The following is a 17,214-nucleotide window of genomic DNA, read 5'->3' as shown; positions in this document are numbered from 1 at the left end:
AGTCATGAAAACAAAGATGACGTGTTAATTTAGTTTGTTAAGGCATACAAAAATCTGCAAATGAAGATCTTGTCCTTCTGATTAAAATCTCTTCCCTAAAACTACATAGTGCACCTTTAAATACTGGATACACAATTTCATATAAAAAAACAAATCTGCATCCATTATTTTACTTACAAGCACAAAAGTATGAAAAAAAATGCGCATATGGTATGAAATAGTGCTCATCGGGGGACAGAGTGACTGTGTTGTTGGATTATTGCATGTGTCTGGTAGGGAACTCCGGGTCTTTGAGACCATGCAGGGGAGCGGCGGTCCTCCAGGTGGGCTGCCTCCCTCCACACAACACAACACGCAGTTAGAAATGCTCTCAGAGAGCAGCGGCAGCGGAGAGAGCACTGCTCCAGCCCCCGGAGGAACCCCGATCCCGGTCTCACTCTGGAGGAGGATGAGGCGGAGACAATAGAGACATGATGGGACCGCACACCAGAATCTGAACCCCCCTAATGCTGCTGCTGGACTTTCTAATGCTACGGAGAAAGTCCAAAACTTTGAGGCTTCAAGGATGTTCTGCTCAGATGGGACTCTCTCAGCCGTCACTTATGCGCTCCTGTTGGGAATAACGTGTCTGACCGTCCTCTGCGACCTCACCAAGGGATCCTCAGACTTTTCAGGTGGGGTGAAAGTAGTGTGGAGCTGTTTTAAAAGGGTTGAAACGGTGATCAGCGCTTGTTTTAGTCTGCTCGTGTCGCTTCGTTTACGCTCCATCCTGTCTTTACGCGTGGGAAATACACATTCTGCAGCCTAGGGGATGAAATACGCGTGTTTTTTTTTAACGTCTCCAACAACAACCGAGGGGTGATTTCAGTGTCGCATCAGCCTCTTCCTCTCAGGACGACCCGTGCCTGTGGCGTGCTGCAGCATGCACACTCAGATGTTTACTCCACAAACCGGGTAAAACGCAGCTTGAAAGACCCCGATCGCGCGTATTCTGACACATTCTGTGGAGAATGACCCACATGAGGCACTTGGAGCAACAGGTTCCCCTTTAACTTCAGCCATCTGGCTGTAAGGGCTGGTTGTTATCAGCAGAGCACACTATCTGCAGCTCATATCTATTGATGCCGTTGAGATAAATGGGTTAATGTGTCACTAGATGGGAACTATTGTCTGGAGCAAGTGCTGTCCTTTACAGCCAAGAGAAGAAAGCAAGTGCCGACTACATATCAGTTTTTATCATTATGCACACAATCATATTTAAAGTCAAAGCAAGTGCTCACATCATAACGTGGGAACCTGCCTTTAACTGCTAAGCACCATCCTATGTGACCTGAATCTGCAGGCCTTTATATCTGCTTAGAAAAGGCAGCATATTACTAAACTAATGAGTTATTCTGTGCTGTATTATAGGCTATTGAGCTCTGCTGAGCCCAAAGGCGAGCCTGCAGGTTTTGTTTACAGTGCCATAAAACAGGAAGGGAGCTTTGTGTCGGTGTTAATTGGCCTCTAATGGGTCTAATGGCTGGAAAGGAGCAGACTAACACCGTGGGGAAAAAGGTGCTAAAGAGCAGATGTATGTACGATGCCCTCTGCGTATGATCCTGTGTGCGAACATGTGTCCGTGTTGCTGCCTAATGAGCTGCTAAAGATCATAGAGTGGTGAGGGGCTGTTAACGGGGTTGTGTGGCTGTAATTGGGAGGGATGTGTCAGTGGTGGCTGGTTTGGTCTTAATTCCTGGGATTGAGAAGTTAATTAAAGCAGCTGAGTCCAGATTAGATTTGCTACTTGGATACTGTGTCATAGGCAGGAGTTAATTTGTTGAAATCTCAGCTTTGGTGCAAGTTTTACCTCTGGACTTTTCAGTGGCTCGTTGCAAACTTTGCTCTCCAGAAGGATCATGTTGAGATTTTCCTTTCCTTCTCGTGGCGCTGAGATCAGATTTTTTTTTCCCGTAGGCCCTCAGGGGACGCCGGTGTTGAAATGGAGTCCCCAGATGCAATTTTTGTTGTTGCATTTACAGAAATGCTGACCTGTGAATGAAATGAGACAAAAGGGGACAGGCTCAGAATACCTCAGGGACAAAGAAATCCTTCAGTCCTCACATTCTCGACCAGCTGGAGTCTCCCTGGAGACTGAGAGGAGTGCTGTGATTGACAGGTGCTGCCAGGGTGCAGGGTGACAGGAGTGGTGGGTTTTAATTTAACATCTGTCACATGGTTGGATCAGTGATAGTGGACTATCTGGTCACATCAGTGAACATCTGCCAGTGTGTTGAATGAAACCAACTGTAGATTCAAGTGTCATAAGATTAATTAATTTTATCACACACTATTTTTGGTTCATGCTTCTCTATGTGTCTTGTTTCTGGATCATTTGTAAACTGGTGTAATGGCAGTTTCGTATTTCAGCAGCGTCTTTGAGCGCACTGCAGCAATGGAAACAAACTACAGTATGTTGGTGGGTAATTTAATTTGTTCTCTTCCCCTGTTATCATCTTCTATTATACAGCCGCCTGAATGGCTAATTAGAGGTATGGAGCGAGCTGTGCACACTTGTTAGCCCCGGGGCTAACAGACGTAGCAAGAAGAGCTGCAACGACAAGTTGATGGATCAATTACTCAATTGAAATGAAATTAATTGCCAACAATTTTGATGCTTGGTCGATAGTTTAAGTTTTCTTGGGGTTTTGGACTTTTGTTTGGACGAAAGAAGCCATTTGAGGATATCTCGTCGGTCTCTGGGAAATTGTGACGAGCATTCTTTCAAAATTCTTTGACATTTCAAAGACTTGGAGAGACTGTAGCTGCTGTTAGCTTGTTAGCTAAGTTAGCCGTGCAGCTAGCTGGAGTGCTGGAGGGCACCTTGGTGTTGACACTGCCAGCACAGGAGCTTTGAATCATCGGGAGAAAGAGGTATTCAGGCCCAGGGCTAGCGTGCTTACCTCAGTCGATATCTCTGCTACACAATATACATAGACATATTTGGTATAACGCCAAACATGGACCATTTTAATACATTTTGAAATGCTTTACACTGAAATTCGTACGTATTACGCCTTTAATGCTCTTCATTTGACAAGCTATCAAGACTCGATTGTTGATTTTTGTACCCTTACTGTCTCCTCTCCTGTATGTATTTGTTTAGGTTATGAGCGCTCAGCTCGTTATGTAACTGTTCTTTATCAGACAGCTAGCAGCAAAGCATCCATTAGCAGACATGTATGTCTTGCTTAATTGCTTTTATTGTGCAAATCCAGACCACACCTGCACCTGGTACCTGATATGTTTTAACAGTAAAATAGAGCTGACGTGGCTGGTTAATTCATTCATAAGTGGATCTGAAGACACTGATAAATCATTGCCATCATTTCATGAGCTCAAGTGCCAGCTTCTCTGTTTTGAGGATATGTTTTTCTTTGTTTTAATCGATGGTAAAGAGAAAATTTGGGGTATTTTCACAACTTCCTGGCATTTTTCAGACCAGCAGATTAATTGATAATGAAAATAATCGCAGGCACAGCCCTATACTTATAATATACCCCAGAGCACTGTTTGAAGCTGGAAAGGTGGCAGGGTCCGTCACATATAAACATAGTAGTAAAATAGCATGAAACTGTGTTGTCCTTTAAGGTCAGTTTGTTTATTCAGTCATGACAGCAAAGAAAGTTGTTTGTTTAGTTTGTTTAGGTAGAAAAGAAAATCAGTCAATAAAGATCTTTTCTCTTCTTCCCCCAAACTACATAAATGAGGTCTTCGTACTTTTTGGCAGGTGTGTCTAAGTACTGGCTGTGATTTCTGCCTTTCTGTCTCCTGCTGGATGCAGTCAACTGCTGACAGAGACAGAAAACAGATAATCATTTTTGTCAACACATGGTTGTGAAGGGAAAATTAAGTGATGAATGCAGGACTGTTTGGAGAAAGGTCAAAACAATAACAGGAGGCGAGCTTTTTTCTTTTTTTCTACACCTGGACCTTTCGCCTGGCTTCATCTGCAAGCAAACAAAACACAGATGTGGTATTGTGTGTTTCTTTTAACCGTAGAACATTTCAGAATCGCTGCATTGTTTACGGCCAAAAATGTTACAGTGAAGCCACTCTTCTTCTCTTCTGTGTCATAAAACCCTGCAGGCAAAACCCCTATTTAACCCCAGTCAATGGGATATGAGGCTGTTGAAGGGCCAAGGGGTCAACTGAGGTCAACCCATAGTAACTGTGAGTGTGTGGTGAGGGGGAGTCATCATCCATCTTGCTCTTTGTTCCCCCCCTGTCGAACCTCATCACACGTGTTGACCAATGTCAGGAAAGGAAGAAGGAAAAGTCAACAGAAGGCCATTTTTTAGGTCATGAATTTTGAAGATGTAGTTGATTTTTATCAGTTTTGATGTTTTTCATTTAGATCTCCTGTTTTTCTTCAGTTATCCTTGATGAAAAGATGTGAACAGTAAAGCACACTCGTGCAGGGTTTGAGAATGCAGTTAAAACAGTTTTCAGTCAGTTTAAGGCGTTAACATGCAGTCAACCTAATTTGTTCTCAGAGACAGCTGGATAATTGTAATGAATTAAATTGTGAGCTGAATAATTGTGATGATCACTTTAACCATAATTAGATCCTTTTCTTTATTGTAAAAAGCTCTACAATCCAAAGAAACAGCATAATTTAATGTGCAAAAGTGGGTTCTTACAATAACTGTCCCGTGTTCATTGTTTTAACACATTACATACATACTTGGTCTTTGAGCCATGTCTCTACAGCCATATTTTTGTTCCAGGAAGAAAAAAAACTCAGCTCTAAAACTGAAGATGCTTGAGTATTGATCAAACAATTACAACTGAAACAAACAGGCAAGCTGTCAGTTAATGAAATCTTCCACAGAAAATCAATAAGCAAATATTTTGATAAACGATTAATCATCAAGTAATTCGTTAAGCGAAAGTGGCAAACATTTCATGCCTTCGGCTTTTCAAATGTGAGGATTTGCTACTTCAAATAATACATAATTAAATCCTCACCAGAAGTTAATGGGGTCTATTTTGGGCTGAGACCAATCTTCCATCCAATTGTTGTGGAAATCGTTTTGTAGGTTTTTTGTAATCATGCTGACAAACCAACCAGCCAATGAACAAACAGACATTGGCAAAAACATAACTTCCTTCATGGAAAAATAGTGGTTAGATTTCTTGCAACAGCTGAAGGTAGAGCTAGGTAATCTGACCTTAAAATAATGTCCCAAAGTTTTGAAATCTACTCAAAAGCACTTCATTTGTGGGGCAACAAACTCAAATGTCATAAAACATCTCAACATCGATGTTGCAACAATATCACAGGGATGCCTTTTCAAGTAGAACAGTCTGGTACAACACTTATGCAAAATCACGATATCCAAACTCTAAGATGATATATAGTCATATGTCACCATAACGATATAATACAGATTTATTGCCCAGCCCTGGTTGAAGCCCTTCTAAATATATATTGATGAAATCCTTTAACCATTTAATCTTGTGATATAAAACACTGGAGAGTTTGATCCTTCCATGGTGACAGATCAGCTGATTGCTTCCCTCTGAGCCAGTGCTCTAAGCTGCCTGACACAAATCCACCTATGCTATCACCCTATGGGCAAGTCCTGGATTAAGCTACCCCTAACTGCCTGCTACCCCCACGCAAACACACAAACACACCCCTCCACCTACTACTGAGCGCTACTCGAGGCCCCTCGAGTCTTAATCCTCTCTGATTTTTGCGTGGCCCTGGATAAGAGTAGCACACTGAACCCCATGCTCTCCCCTCTCAGACCCTTCCCTTCCCCCATTCGCACGCTCACAGGCTTTCCCCACCACCTCCTCGCTGCCTCTGCTCCTCCCCAGGGCTCGTCTGATCACTGTTTCTGTGTCTGTGTGCGCCAGGTGAGCTCTGTCTAAACAAATCCTGCCTCCCGCTTGTTTTGTCTACTGCGGTGGAGGCAGGCGGCGAGGCGGACAGCGAGGGCCTGGCATAAGGCTGCTTTTCTCTACAACTAAATAGAGAGGGGGTGGGGAAGGTGACGCTATTCAAAGAATAGTCTGTGAGTTAGGTTCTGAAAGGAGTGAACTGTCAAGACGTTTCGATTCATTTCATGGTGGCATCAAAACACACAGGCACTGGGAGTTGATAAAAGTGTGCATTCTTTACGTCTTGTATTGTTTTGCGACAGCACCCAAATGATTTCAGGTTTAACTATCATGCTGCATTGGTTTCTGATTGGTAAATGTACCAAACTTAAAGGTGCAATGTGTAGTTTTGGAAAAGAAATTCAGAATCTCAGAAATATGAATAATATAACTGAATAAATAAGTGTTCCTCAGAGGAAAATAAGGTCCCCAGAACACTGTTTGAAGCAGAGTACAGCAAATATAAACAAAGTAAAACAGAATCAACTTGTGTTGTCCTTTAAAGTTGCAATATGTACGAATTGGCCATCAGTGAAAGTCCAACTCCAAACAAATAGGGGGCAGCATATCACCAGAGCAACTGCTAATGGTAGCTTCTGTTAGCTAGGTAGCTCAATTAGCCATGCAGCTAGGGATCCCGATTGGAAGCTTGGAGTGTTATTATAAGAAATGATGGGCCCGGGCTAGCTGTTTAGTATGCTAACTTCAGAAGATATCTCTGCGACAGAATACATGAACTGCTACACTAAAACATTAAAAATGGATATTTCTTTGCGCTCTGTTGATAATATTAGTGCATTTTTTTCTCTTATGACTAAAACTTTTTCTGAAAAACGACATAGTGCAGCTTTAAAAAGTACCATGTACATTGAAATGTAATGAAATGCATGTGCCCTAGCTCTCGCAGCCCTTCAAACTATATATAAATAAAGATAAATAACCAAAACCTTAAAATTTTTAATTCACCAGAGACACGTTGCAGAAGGATTTGATTCGGGTTTGATAGCATTTTAGCAACTCTGAATCTACTTTTCGAATCCGCTTATCAAATCTAAATCCTTTCAAATCCCTCACTAAATCCATTTAGGTGTTGCTTTGATAAAATGCAAGTAACAAAAGTTATAGATAACCAAACAGCTAAGAGATTGACACTCAAAGACAATTTCTTTGCCAGAGAAAAAGAGACACGATTCTGGTATTTTGCCAGCTAAAATAGAAACAGCCATCAGAAACCAACCTACAGAAGGTTATTTAAACCCTGAGGTAACTGAGACGGAGGCTTTTCCAGCTTCACATTACAGAAAAGTTTACATCTAGCACGCTAAGAAAGCATCGCCGACATTTGAAACATCATATCTAGCTATCTTATGAGTGACATGTATCATTAATAGCTGAGCAATGCTGGTTATGTATAGCAGCGTAAATCCCGTCTATAAAGTTTGGTACTAACAAGACTCCTCTTGCAGTCTAATAAGAAATGTGAAACTAAAGAGCCTATGGGTGCAGACAGCTTTGAGATGTAACGTAGATAACTTGTAGATATGTGTTTGCGTCTGTATGTGTGTGGGGTGTGTGAGGTCTGGCCTGACACAACATGATAGCGATGAAAGACGGGACCTACTGTGCGAGTCCCCCTGGATACAATAAGTACATAAACAAACACATAAAGCAGAGGTTGACATCATGTCGGGGAACAACAGTGTGCTGCTGGTGATGAGAGATGGCTGTTTACAACAGGAAACAACTCTTCAGCACTGCTCATTTCAAGTTCAGCGTGAGGACAATAAATTATCCCACATCGCGCTGCAGTAAAAAGAAACAGCTTCACTGTGGAGTGATTAAAAAGGGAATTGCTGGGAAGTATGTTATACAGCTTGAGCTTTCTTTAAATTATACATATCAGTGGTTTTGTGAGAACAACAATGCGCTGACGGAAATTAAATGGAAGAACAAAGCGCTTAATACAGAAGCGCTGACAAGATGAATGTGAAAATGTGTTCAAAGCGGATGTAGCCTTAAAGGCGAGCTTTGTCTCAACTGAGTCAAGTCCCAGCATATAAACCATATGAATGTGCACCAATCAAAATACGTTTTTGTCTCGTTGCCAAAATATGTGTGGGAGGAGACCTCATCCTGACTGAGGTAATGCTTAATAAATGATTTGGCTGCTGTTGGGGCAATATTACACTAAATTAAGTCCCGGTATGTCAGTAAGTGTCCTGGTACCACACAGAGAACAGAAACACACTTGTCACGCAAAACTGTTTTGCATGCAGTAAAGATTTTCTCTTTCTCTGATTCTGTGCTGTCTCACTGAGCGTTTTGTTCTATCTGTGCAAAGGTAATGGTACTCTTAAAGTGTGTCATCTCTAGCTCCAATCAGCAGTGATGGAAAGATGACGACTGGGTGGATACGCTAATTGTCACCCCTTTTCCGGCACAATGCTTTAATATAAGTTGAAGTTCTCAGGTTGGTTACTTTTTTAATATAGTAACCACTGAAAAATTGTCACTTTCCTCCATGCTGCTTTCTACTGTTGCCTGTTTGATGGCACATTTGCGACGTTGAATGTAACAGAGAGGCAAAAAGAAGGAAAAAAATTGGCGACAAAGCAACAAAAAGTCGACTACTTGCAGTGTAAATGGAGTATATCTGTATTTAACAACCCGCATAAATGCCCTTATTTTGGTGAAAATATTGTATAACATCTGATCACACAGAGACTCATTGCTACAGGCACAGTTGCTTCAAAAATGCCTTAGAACAGCGTGACTCTGACAAAACAGCGCGGTGAGCCTGAAAATATTTCGCTTCTAAAAATCAGTGGAAAAACACATCGCTCGAAAGGGAGAGGAGCGCACGCCAGGCGTGTTGTACCACAAGAGATCACTGGTTTTGCCGGTGTTGGTTTGATCGGCCTCTGAGGGTACTTTCACACCAAACCTGCTTGGTTCACTCCAAGCACACTCTGTTGTGTTTGTATGTCTAGTTTGGTTCATTTGGGCCGGTGACCACCTGAAAAAGTTGGTCATGGAGAAAGTGAACAGGAGTTAAAACAGAGGTTGTTTTCTTTTCCATGTAATGAGTGAGACTAAGTGCCCAAACACTAACTAAATTTGTTTGTTTTTTTTCAATTTGCTCTGACTCAGCTCTTTGACTTCCCAGTATGGGTTCATGTGGTCCTGATAAAGCAGGATGATAATTGCCAACTGTGGAACTTTATGTTTGCAACATAATCTGGACCAGAACACTTTTGTCTTTCCAAAGTCCAAATCCTGCCACTGTTATTGTCTCCTACCATTCTGTCAATCCCCTCCAAACGAATCCTTTGCTTTAAAATTCAGAAATACTTCTTTCAGTGTGCCACACACAGACTGTGGTTGAATAGTCTTTTTTCTGAGTGAAAAGACTTGGCGGTATCTGGGTGGCAGCTGTGATAAGAGCTGGTTGAATTCTCTAAATAAAGCTTCTTCAGTGCTTCCTTTCTTATCTCTTTTAGCAAAGCTAACACTGAATCATCCTTTATGAAAGGAAAGGAGATAATTCCTTCCCGCAAATTCTCACGACTCTGGTCAAATGAACCAAACTACAGCTGTGAACACTCCCTCAGTGTCTCAGCCATATACCATACTGTAATGTGTGTTATCTGTATGCTGACTGAGGGCTTACCTTGGCTGTTGTCCAAAACAAATCACTATAATTTGAGTGAGAGTAGGTAGATGTCACTTTTTCAGACAGTCTCTGTCTCATTCCTGATTTTGGGGTGAAACTCCCGGATTAAACCCAGACTGCATTCAAACTGCAGTTGAGGAGACCTAACTACCAGCTAATCAAGACTTATAATCAGCAGAAAACTGCTCAACCAGTCAGCTCTTAATATGATAATCATTATTTTGCATAGATTTCTGTCTATCCCTAAAAAACACCCAAATCGCCCAATCAGCTGTTGGGCTGGATTGTTTCTATAGTAATAACTGTTATTGGGGAGGGAAGATGAGGTCTAATTCCTTCATTGTATAGATATATATGTAGACATTGCAGGCGTGTGTTTGCACTTGCCCTCTCTTGCACGAGGGAGGTGTCGAGAAGCCCCAAAGAAAACACAGCCAAACACATGAAGAAGATTCTTGAGTGACACCCCGACGTAGTTGCATGCAGGTGCAGTTATAGGGAGCTATCTCTGTTTTGTGTAATTAATTAATAATGCAGTCCCATTTGTCATTTTTTGACTCTTCTTGTGTTCACCTTGTGAGCCGAGAGCTTATTTAAGAATCGGATACCTGTTGCTGCAAGCACAGGGTGTCGCACCAGCCAGCGCGAGGATGAAACTGAGCTGCAGACAAACAGAAAACAAGTGTTGAGAAAGAGTCTGGTGGGTGTGTGCACCGGCGATTATCTTCCCCCGGCCGTGTCCATCCCGCTTATGCGCTCACGACGCCCACACACGCAAACTCCGAACGCACGCACCTTTCCTGCTCCTGCATCTCGGAGAATGTCGACCATGCTTTGATGCCCCTCCTCCTCCCCTCTGTCGCTTTTATCCTGTTTCCTGGGAGCTGATTTATGTTTCGCTTATGAGTCAACACGTCCGCCTTGATCTCTCTTCCCTCTTCACCTCATTCTTTCTTCATTATAGGAGAGGGGGTGAGCACATTTTGAACACTATTTGTTTTTTTATGGTTTGATTAAAACCCCCAGAGGCAAAGAGAGAAAGAGACAGAGAGAGATGGAGAGGTAGTGAGGTGGGGCACAGAAGGGCCAGTCTGAACAAGGAGGCATTGTGTAGCCCCCCAACTGTGTCGGACTGACAGTCTGCATTACAGCACGCTACAGCAGCCTGCTCCCCAAAGCACTGCTAATCTGTTGCTTACTGGCCCCTCCGGCTAGCTCAGGTAAGGGGGGTGGGAAGTGGAGAGAGAGGGGAGAGAGGTTTACCCGTTTTTGTTTTTTTTCCCCCATGTTTCAGTTAAAATCATTTTTACCAGGCAGACTTCAGACAAACTGTTCATCTGCAGCATGGTGTCATTGTTGAATCATGTTATAGCTGGACGATTAGATGGAACAATTCTTAAATGTATAAAATAACTGTAATGATAACTAGTGACTAGTTCAAGAACAGGGGACGTTGGCTGACTGGTTGGTAGATGTTCTGGTTGGATGTCATTGGTTGTGTCAGTTTATTGAGCGTTGCGCTGCATTGCGATGTGATGCGATGCAAGTTTGATGAGAGATTCATTCCTCATTCATTCCCCTGAGCTAAACACTCGTCCAGTAAAAGATAAAAAACTGAAGTTAGCCTTTTAATTTTCTACTGAAAGCACTGAAAGTACTGAAACCAGGAAAAAAAAGTATTAGACAACAAATTCAACGACAGCGATTATGAGATAGAAACAAGGCAAACAATCCATCCGGCCGATCCACTCCGCAGGCGTCAACCTTTACCTGAGGAGACCCCGCTAACTTGGTAGCTACAAAAACAAACTCTCCGTGAAACTCTGAATGAATAGGGCATGAATAAGGTAAGCTTTCACATTTAGTCTGCTCATTCCTGCAGATCTGTCTGCGTTTGTTGTAAATGGAAGGAGATCTCCCTGCTAAGTCCCATTGGACATGCTGCAGACGGCTTTTCACTCCCTCAGCTCCTCAGGACTTGTCCTATTGCTTGTTTTCACAGAGCAGCCCCCCTGATAAGCTTGTTAATTCCCCCAAAAAGCTCAGCCTTTCGGTGCCCACCCACTCCTACCCTCCCTTTTTTTTTCAAAGGAAATACCTCTTGTTTTCTTCACAGCGCATGTTTGAACCTCGATAGAGGTATGCTGTCTTGCTGTTACTGCATTAAAAACTAATTATTGTTTTCTTTAGGGGATTTTGTGGGCTTTTGGCAAAAATAGAGAAGGGCAGGAAGTGATGGAGCGATTGAAGGCAACTGGATCACAATGATGCCGGGGTTTGGAGAAAGGAATAGGGTTGCAAAGTGCGATCATTCTGAGTAAAAGCCGTGCTCATTTTCTGCATGAATAATGTCAGGTGTCCTGCTGCTGTGGGGCACAAAGGCTTGCAAAAGAGAAGCGACTGTGTTGGAAAATATCTGGTTCTTTGATAATGAGTCAAAAGGAAAAACTGAAGGGAAAAGCCAGCATTGACTCTGATGAAGCATTGCAGTGAGCAGAAGACAAACATCATGCAGTATAGAAACCTTTAGATTAAGTGTGGGGAATAATCGATTCTTAGTTTTTGATATTTTATAGTATAAAAGATGAATCTGGAAAGTAACCAGCAGATTAATGGATAAAGAAAATAATCATTAGTTGCAGCCCGAGTCAATTTCCTGACATGTCTCTCAGTAAACTGCTCAACAGCAGAGAAAATGAGTGAAAGGAGATCGCTCCTTTGTGACCTCTTCTCTCAGCCTGAGGCTTCCACTGCCCCACCCAACAATCACTTAAATCCAATCCTGCAGTGACTTTGACTCAAGAAAGATACATCTGTCGTTCACTTGGTGACAATAAAGCTCACACACTGATGCATCTGTCTGGTGTCTGCCGGACTGCGGTCAGTAATGGAGCAGTCTGGCTGCCACCCAACTCTCCCAGGCCATAAAAGTGACCATTAAAATGACAGACTTCTCTTCCTGTGGCTCTCTCTCTCTCCATCTCTTTCTTTGTGTCACACACTTTCTCTGTGGGCGTCTGGACATGCATCCAAACACCAGAGAGGGTGTTCCCGGGAACCTCTGTGCCCCTCAACTCTGTCACCCGTCACCCCCACATCCCATCAGAAGACACACACAACACACGCGCTCAGGGACTCGGAGTGAAAGCGTCCTCTCACCTAGTGCCCTTTGACCCCCAGGGGTCGTAAGGAGAGGCACGTGCTAACAGAGGTCATGGGAGGACTTGGGTGGGACCAGTGTTTGGTTTTTGGGGGACTGCCTTGGGTAGACGCAGCGGCCACTCTCCAGCCGTGAGGCCACCTCCGACCCGGCAGATGTTTTATAGCGAGTACCCCCTCGGGATGAGCTTAAACGACAGACCCACAGGTGGACGTCCTCTCATTGTCTGCGGGAGTTAACTGACGCCTAGAACCTGAAACATCGACCGCGGCCTTGTTGCTAACATGACAAGCTTCTCTTGTGGTTTCATTTAAACTGCACCGTTTAGTGTGGATGTTTCCTCGGCTGTGTGTGGTTGTGAACAAGCAGGAGGAGCGCGTTGTGTTCATGTTCTCCTCCAGAGAATGAATTCCTCATCCCCTCCTGATATGTGTCTGACTTAGCATGTGACATCCCTCCAGTTCTCTCTATTTAATCCCCTTCTCTCTTCGCAGATAAAACTCCACCTTGTTGCCTGAAACAAGAAACACATTCATCACATTATCATTTCCTCTAATACAACTTCAACATGCAAATCCCGTGTTTGACAATCACATCTATTATACTGAAGCGAGAATTTGCCACCGTCACACGTCAACCATGAGCTGATATTAATCATTAAATCAATCGATAGTTACCCAAGATTTATTATTGAAATGAGTCAACTCTTCGTTTAAAAGTTCTCAGTCCTGACATAGAAAGTAATGCACCCAGTAATGTAGCGAGTGGGAAAGTAAGGGCGTCAATGTCGAGTTGTTGGATTGGCTTAAAGTTTTGCTTCCCTTAACCAAATGTTTTAGCAGCCCAACCCTAATCATACCTCAACCACACTGTGGTTGCCATAACCACCGTTTTTCCCAAACCATAACCATGCTGTAGTTTCCATGAGTGGATATCTCAGAAGGTGGTATTTAATGTAATCCAGGAGTTTTTCAGAATCATGCAACTTCGATGTTTTCTGGCAATAGTGTGGATTCTGTGTCCAGTTTAAGTTGGGATGAGGGTTGTAGAGCCAAGTCAGTTAAAAACTCATCCTGTGTCACTACACTCCTAACTTTTTTTGGCCATAACACAGGCCCAGGAGACTGCTGCTAATGGGTTCATACGTTATGGAGTGAACAAATAAATAGGTTGTTTTTAGGAAAGTGCGGGCAAGGGTGGGTGTAGAAGTTGTTTATGTCCAGCAGGTTATAGTTTGTGTCTGCATGCCTCTGTGGGTTTATGTGTGAGCATAGGTGTGTGTGTGCCTCCAAGTGTGTGTAGGTGAAAGATAACCCATCTCAGGGAGGAGGACATGGGCCGGGCGAGCAGAGTGTTTGTGTTTGTGTCTCCGGTTTTAATGATTTCAGCTGCTCAGGCTCCGGTCTCTGTCTGTTGGGGGAGGACGGGGGATATGTTAGCAACCCTGACATTCAAATTAAGGAGCCCATCACCTGAGGATATTGATTCACACAGCATGAGCTAAGCCCATGTGGTGATTTAAAAACAAGTTCCACCCATCTTCTGCCTCTGGATTCCAGACCGCAGAATTTTAGTGCATCAGTGAACCAAATCTAAATACATGGGTTTGTTTTTCCATTTCTGGCGGCCATTGCTGACGACAGATTGAAAAAAGGTGAGAATAAATGCAGGATGTTAATGCTGCACGCACCCACATAGCCCATGTTTACGCACATGGTTCTGTCACAGCTTGTTACATGAAAGTGACAAGTCAGTTTCACCTCGATTAGCTGCAGGAAGCACAGATGAAGCCGCCCTCATCTTATCTCCTTGTCTCAATTTGCGAATGTTGTTTACTGGTCTTCCCAATCCCATTAGCTGTTGTTTGATCAGTCTGATAGCAAAGTGTGAAACACATGCTGGGTTTATATCCTGGGGGGGGGGGGGATACTGTGGATTTGAAGTTGTGTTGTTTAGGTGCTCAGTGGGGTTAAATCCAGGGGACCAACCTCATGAGAATAAGCCCCTTCAGCTGACATCCCACCCATTCAGAAGCTGTGTGTAGCGTACAGTGCGTCTGTGTATACGTTAACATGTTCAGTGAATATTCCAAGAAGTCTGCACCAGCCATCACGTGCTGCCTGTTAATGCTGTCAATACATCCCAGACCTCACTTCTCACACACCCTTCGTCACTTGTACTGCAGAAAATGTTACTTTTCGGAATATCTTGAATAGTTTGTTCGTGAATCTTTATTCAAACTCTGTTTAGGTTTTTACAGGAGAAGGTTTAAAGCTCCTCACTTGTTTTCAAAACATAAAGTGGCTTTAATCAATACTTATATTAACAATGGATCAAATGGCTATTTAATGTCAAAGAAGTGTCTCGTGATGATGAATCTGCAGCCAAATGTGCAATATCTCGTTTTATCATCTTTCAGCAAATTGTTGTCTAAATCCTGATTGGTACATATTAGAGAAATATCCTTTTTCAAATAAAAAAAGAAGCAAAAACACACACAAATGGAGGTGAAATAACAACAACTGTTCCAACAGAAAGTTTCCTGTTCATGTAAGGTTTTCAGGGATATTTTACTACACTGTAGCTTTGCCGATGTGAGCTAACAGACTCATAGATCCTCTTCAGTACTAAGAATCAATCAAATATTTGTCAATTCTGTACAAAAAATGGCAAGCCAGTGCATGTTTGCTCAAATTAATGTGCTAAATCTTCACTCCCCACATACTACAGCACTTGAAAGAACTTTGAATGGGCCACACAATTACAGTACTGGAGTATTTGAAAAGGTAATCCTGCTCTGACTCATGTCAAATTAACTGCCAATGTTTCAGCCAAATATCTCCGTGCTCTTTCTCTGCCCCATAGCAAGATTAGCAAGAAAGTAGGTTAATCCAAAACGTGACTATAGTAGCAAGACTAATGTATTGTAAGCAGAGGAATGCAGTGTATTTTAGGAATGCATTTTTTTTTCTTTTTCCCCCGAATCTGAACGGCTTAGCAGCGAGGACAGTACTTGGCACGTTTACAGCAACGGCTGCTCGTAGATCTCCTTTGACATCATGTCCATTGTGTAGTGGCGTGTCCTTTGTGGCGTCCACGTGAACTTTTGCTGCTTTCTTCTTCTGTTGTTTTGCGGTCTCATTTGATGTCAGCACACCTCATCAACCTGTCTCATTCAGCTCGCGTATCATATATTTCAGCTAAAGGTCTGAAGAGGTGAATGCAGAGTTCTGACCGCACATGATTTAGAGACGGCGGTTGTTTTATCTCAAAGTCATGCCGTGCTCCAGGCTCTTGTGCCGCCTTCTGTGGTCTGTGGAGGAAAGTAATTACTACAGGGCCTAAAGCCACCAGCTCCGGCCTTTGGACTCTCTGCTGCCCACATCCTGTAAGCAGCGGCTTCACTTTTTAAAGATCTGTTCTCCGTACGGCTCTTTTTCTCATGGTCAGTTTGCTGCCTCGTCCGATTAAAACCACCGCCCTCTCTGCATCTTTTCAGAATCTGATTCAACACTCGATTATTGAGCAGGTGTCTATTTCAGATTTTCTTTACTTCCCCGTCACTCATCTTCATCTCTACTTTTCCACGTCCCCTTCCTCCCCTCTTCATCTCCAACCGCGTTCTGTCGACTGTTGCCAGAGCGCCGCCTGCGTCTTTGAGGGAAACCTCCGCTCGTCCCAGTAATCACCACTTAAAGGGAATTCCTTCTCCAGCAGCAGGCCTGCAGCTCTACATCTTTGAACATTTGATGGTTTGATGGCTATAATTTGCTTAAAATAACACCAATAAAGTCATGAAGCTGTAAATGCCTAAATACCTAATGTACCAAGATGAAACACGATACAGCCTTTGATTTTTAGCTTTCAAAAACATCTTGGCTACTTAGCTTCTACGCCATGCGTTTTGAGGTGTTGTTCCAGATGTATCTTTATTATACGTACATGATCCTTTTAAAGAGGCTGCAGATATGACTCTTATTCATGCAGCCTGTTGATTATCTCTAAAATACAATGTAAACAGGCACTTCTGTGGTGTCAAGATAAGCTGTAATCTTCTAATATTCTGCAATATGACACATTCTTGCCCAATGCAAGAGGCTTTACAAAAAAGACTTCACAAGCAGCATAAAATGAGTAAGCAGCTGAATAGTAAGCAGCATTAAGCCTGCACTATTATACCACGTCAGTAATGCTTCATGCTGCAGTGCATTGTTCGTTCATTCTCCAGGCTCGGCCAATGGGAGGAGGCGGCATCTTTCAAAAGCAGGGGAAAGCCCTGAGCATGAGTAACAGAATGGAGTCTCCACCTGAACTACCTCTCTCACCGCTCCTTCCTCGTTCCCCCCACCTGCCCTCAGTTCATGTCAGAAATACCTGTCGTAGTCGCTCGCTTAGCAGGCAGACACCTCAGCTTAGTGGACCATTAGGGGAATTAGTCAGAGCTTACTCG

General features: G+C 43.1%; 1 protein-coding gene across 1 annotated transcript in view; it reads left to right on the top strand.

The window, feature by feature from the left end:
- Positions 1 to 565: 565 nt before the first annotated feature.
- eva1aa (eva-1 homolog A, regulator of programmed cell death a) overlaps positions 566 to 17,214 on the top strand; it is a 78,713-nt gene continuing 62,064 nt past the window's right edge. Inside the window, exon 1 of the mRNA XM_073492264.1 lies at positions 566 to 674. Coding sequence (XP_073348365.1) covers positions 566 to 674 — 109 coding nt within the window. The remainder of the gene's footprint in view (positions 675 to 17,214) is intronic.

The sequence above is a fragment of the Pagrus major genome, chromosome 22, assembly GCF_040436345.1.
Source record: "Pagrus major chromosome 22, Pma_NU_1.0".
Lineage (NCBI taxonomy): Eukaryota > Metazoa > Chordata > Actinopteri > Spariformes > Sparidae > Pagrus > Pagrus major.
The sequence above is the reverse complement of the archived record's forward strand: the minus strand, read 5'-3'. Positions and strand labels throughout refer to the sequence as shown.